The sequence below is a fragment of the Lolium rigidum genome, chromosome 5 (genome assembly GCF_022539505.1).
Source record: "Lolium rigidum isolate FL_2022 chromosome 5, APGP_CSIRO_Lrig_0.1, whole genome shotgun sequence".
In the NCBI taxonomy this organism is placed as follows: domain Eukaryota; kingdom Viridiplantae; phylum Streptophyta; class Magnoliopsida; order Poales; family Poaceae; genus Lolium; species Lolium rigidum.
Genome location: NC_061512.1, coordinates 258,924,948 through 258,928,553, shown reverse-complemented (window position 1 = coordinate 258,928,553; position 3,606 = coordinate 258,924,948). Strand labels below are relative to the sequence as shown.

At 49.7% G+C, this 3,606-nt stretch overlaps 1 protein-coding gene across 1 annotated transcript; it reads right to left on the bottom strand.

The window, feature by feature from the left end:
• Positions 1-1,612: 1,612 nt before the first annotated feature.
• On the bottom strand, positions 1,613-3,005 carry LOC124657525 (pectinesterase 2-like). The gene is made up of 3 exons (XM_047196063.1): positions 2,603-3,005; positions 1,954-2,413; positions 1,613-1,832 (listed from the first exon to the last, which is right to left on the bottom strand). The coding sequence occupies exons 1-3, from the start codon at positions 3,003-3,005 to the stop codon at positions 1,613-1,615; spliced, it is 1,083 nt and encodes a 360-aa protein (XP_047052019.1).
• Between the last annotated feature and the right edge of the window lie 601 nt (positions 3,006-3,606).

Sequence of the window (3,606 nt, the reverse complement as noted above, 5' to 3'; positions counted from 1 at the left end):
CAAGCTAAAGCCGAAGGTGGGCGCACGGGCGAAGATCTCTAGGAGAGGAGGACGAGCGGCGAGCAAGGCGATTAGATAGGAGGAAGAGATATTAGACCGCGGTCCACGTTGTTAGCAAAAGGTGGATGGGGAGGTTCGGCCGATTTTGAGGGATCAGTTGGCTCAGGATTTTCAAGGAATATTCTCTAGTGGGGATGGTACCATCCTCCTAACTTTACAACCAAACACAACAAAAACAGGGACCATCCCATCCCATCCCTTCTTGCGTTCTGGAACCAAACACACGCTTATTTTCCCTGCTCCAGGGAGACCTGCCGTCCCCCGATTTGCCCACCTTCGGTGGAGACCAGTCGTCGCCCTATTTTTCCTGCTCCAGGGAGCCCCACCGTCGCCCGTTTTTCCCTGCTCCGGTGGAGCCTCGATGTCCCCGATTTGCCTAGCTTGTCTCTCGTCCTACTCTGCCAGCTCCGTGCATGCGGCCAAATTCCAAAGAGAGGAAAGAGAGTATGAGAGCCTGACATGTAGGTTGTGTTCTTAATGAAATTTCTGTCAAAAGTCAAGCGCCTACGTGGCTTAAACCACTGTCCATGCGAGCAATACAGCCTAGCAAAACCGATGTTATTGTGATGAGGGGGTCAATTGCCTGGTATTGCAAAGTTAGGGGGGGTTAAACGCCCCATTTTAAAGTTAGGGGGTCTTCCATCCCAAACCTGATAGTGAAGGGGGTTATATAGAATTCTTTCAATGAAACAGAGTCTACCCGCGGTTATGTGCGATGCACGATCGAGTAGCCGCGCGCTTTTGCGAGTAAATTGTCTAAGTGTACTAGCTGCCTGATAGGGAACCGGAAGTTACAATTAACACTACGTAGAAGTTTTCGATCTAGGATCACTAGATAGCTAGAGAGCAGAGATTGGTTGCACGCTAAACTGACTAATCTTCCGTGCTAGGCGAAAACACACACAAAGCTGGATCATGATCGAGCGACTCCAAGCTAGGTTTGCCTTTCATGTGGGTGTTTGGAGTTGGTGAAGGATCACTCGGCAACAGATTCTGAATTTCAGTTCCTCTGAAGACCCTTCACATATACAGTATATATTAAATAATACTAGTATCCGGCTGCCATCAGCTAGCTCATCTATCTGCTGCGCTAGCTGCAATAAATTGAATTTGCCCAATTGTCATTCCGCTGTTCGTTAACCGACCGATCTGTAATTAGGTCTGGGTGGAGGTTAGCACTTAGCAGAGTGCGTGTTCAGGAGACACGACCGAATGTCTCCATCTCTTAATTTGTGTAGAGACTAGAAATGTACTACTAATTAATTCTAGCTAGTTAATCGTCAATACTGTACAAGTAGATGTGTTTGTCCATTTCAGCAAGAGCATGCATCAATGCTAATTAATTAAGACAGAAAAATTACAAGTAGACAAAAAGGCAAATCACGAATGCAAGTGGAACTGCTAGAGATACACACAATCATTTCCTCACCAAGCATACATGCATACTCAAGAACTGCGCGTGAGACGGGGCTTTATTTGGACTGCATGCATGATGCAGCAGCTTCGAGTATCGGATAGCTATACAGAATAGCAAGCTAGGCCTGATCTCGATTTAGATCAGGCCGGGCTGGTACTCCACCCCCGTGGCGTTGAGCCACTTGTGGCCGCTGATGAAACGCTGCACAGTGTAGGTTTCAGCCTCAGTGGAGTTCATGGCGTGGAACCAGCTGACGCGCGCGCTGGTGTTCGCCCCCGGGCCTCTATTGGCGTACTCGCCATAGTACACCGTAGAGGGGACGCGCTCGTCTGCTCTGTCCCACGCAACCCAGCCCCTGCGGTTCATATTCATTCAAGGTTGTGAGCAAAACATGCATTACAGCAATATAATATCCTAAATTAATTAAGGCAGATCGAGTTGCTAGACAAAATAAACAATTAGTATATGCATGCAACCTGGGATGGACGATGGTGTCCATGAAGGACTGAAGGAAGACCACATGCGAGTGCTTCTTCCATGGCCTTCCTAGGTATGTCTCGGCGCCATCGAGAACTTCGTGTGACGTAACCGTGCAATTTTGGAACGCAAAGCCTGCGTCAGATCTACCACCGTCCTTGCCCTGCGCAGTTACCACGTTATGCTTACCTGCCAGCGGGCGGCGCGCGAGGAGGAGGCAATTCTGGAAGACGGCCTTAGCGTTGCCAAATATGAAGTCGACTGTCCCTGATATGGTGCACTCCCGGTAGAACTGGCGGCCGGTCTTAGCGAGGAGTGTGTCCTCGTGTCCTATAAGCTCGCAGCGGTAGAAAACCGACTGCTTCGAGTCTGATCTGAGAGCCACGGCTGCACCCGCTTCCTTGCCCGCCGTATTCTCTATTGTTATGTCACGGGCCATGAAGTAGTTGCCTTTCGCATCTGCAACCAGGCAAACAACATATCTAAACATATCAAGATTTGCTGATCAATGCAAGCCGAGCAGGCAACATACGTACGTAGTACTCTACTTATGTAGCAACACAACCTAGCTAGAGATCGAGGCAGGTACTGTGCGTGTGTGTATATATCTGAAGAACACAGGTGTATCGTTAGAGCAAGGAAACTTACAAAGCACAGGTGTGTTGTCAGATTCCAGGCCGCCGCCTGCTTTGCTGCGGTTGCCGCTGATGACTGTCTTGCCCACGCCGTCGCCGATCAGGAGCACCTTGTTGATGGCTACCTCCACGTCCTCTCGGTACAGGCCGGCTCTGATGTGGATGACCAGTCGCTGACCTTTCACCGGCCGGGCTGCATGCAGCAGGGCTGCCTGAAGGCTGGTGAAGTTGCCGCTGCCGTCCTTGGCGACCACCACGTCCACTTTGATGTCGCGGACCCCCAAGTCCAACAGCTTCCTGTCCCCGACTCGCACCCACAGCGGCGCCGTGCTCCATGCCACCGCTGAGGCTTCGGTGAGCGCCAGCAGGACATGGGCAAGGGCAAGGGCAAGCGCAAGAGAGCAGCTTCTACCCATTCTGCTTGGCGTGCATGTATGTTGTTGCAGGAGCGAGTGTGCTGCCTCATCCGACTACTGTGCGAATATATAGGCGACGGCGACGGCGACGCCTGCTTCTCTTCTTCTCGATCGCGCGCTGACACGGATTTTTCTTTCTTTCTTTCACACCCTTTAATTCTGAATTCCAGGATTTTGATTCTCCCCGAGCCAGCCTCAAGTAAGCACGCACATGGAGGACACACGCATGTTCGGCTCCTAAAATTACACGAGACCCTGCTCCACTGCTAAAGGAAATTAAGATGGACACACAATTATAATTCCTAGTAGATGGATGCTAGTAGACCACCGGCCGGTATCACTGTCGTCTAGGGGTAGGGGCACAACCAAACGGCCTAGATCGCTACTACTAGGGCCTGGCCCAACTAGCTAGCATGCCTAAACCTCAACTCCCAGTCTGGACTTTCTCAGTTCAAAGTAGAAATCACTTTCAAACAGACCACACAAGACCAAAAAAAAAGTAAAAAGATGGACGAATCCTTCCCAATACACCGTAGTAATAATAATAATAATAATAATAATAATAATAATAATAATAATAATATCGTTTTATTATTATTGT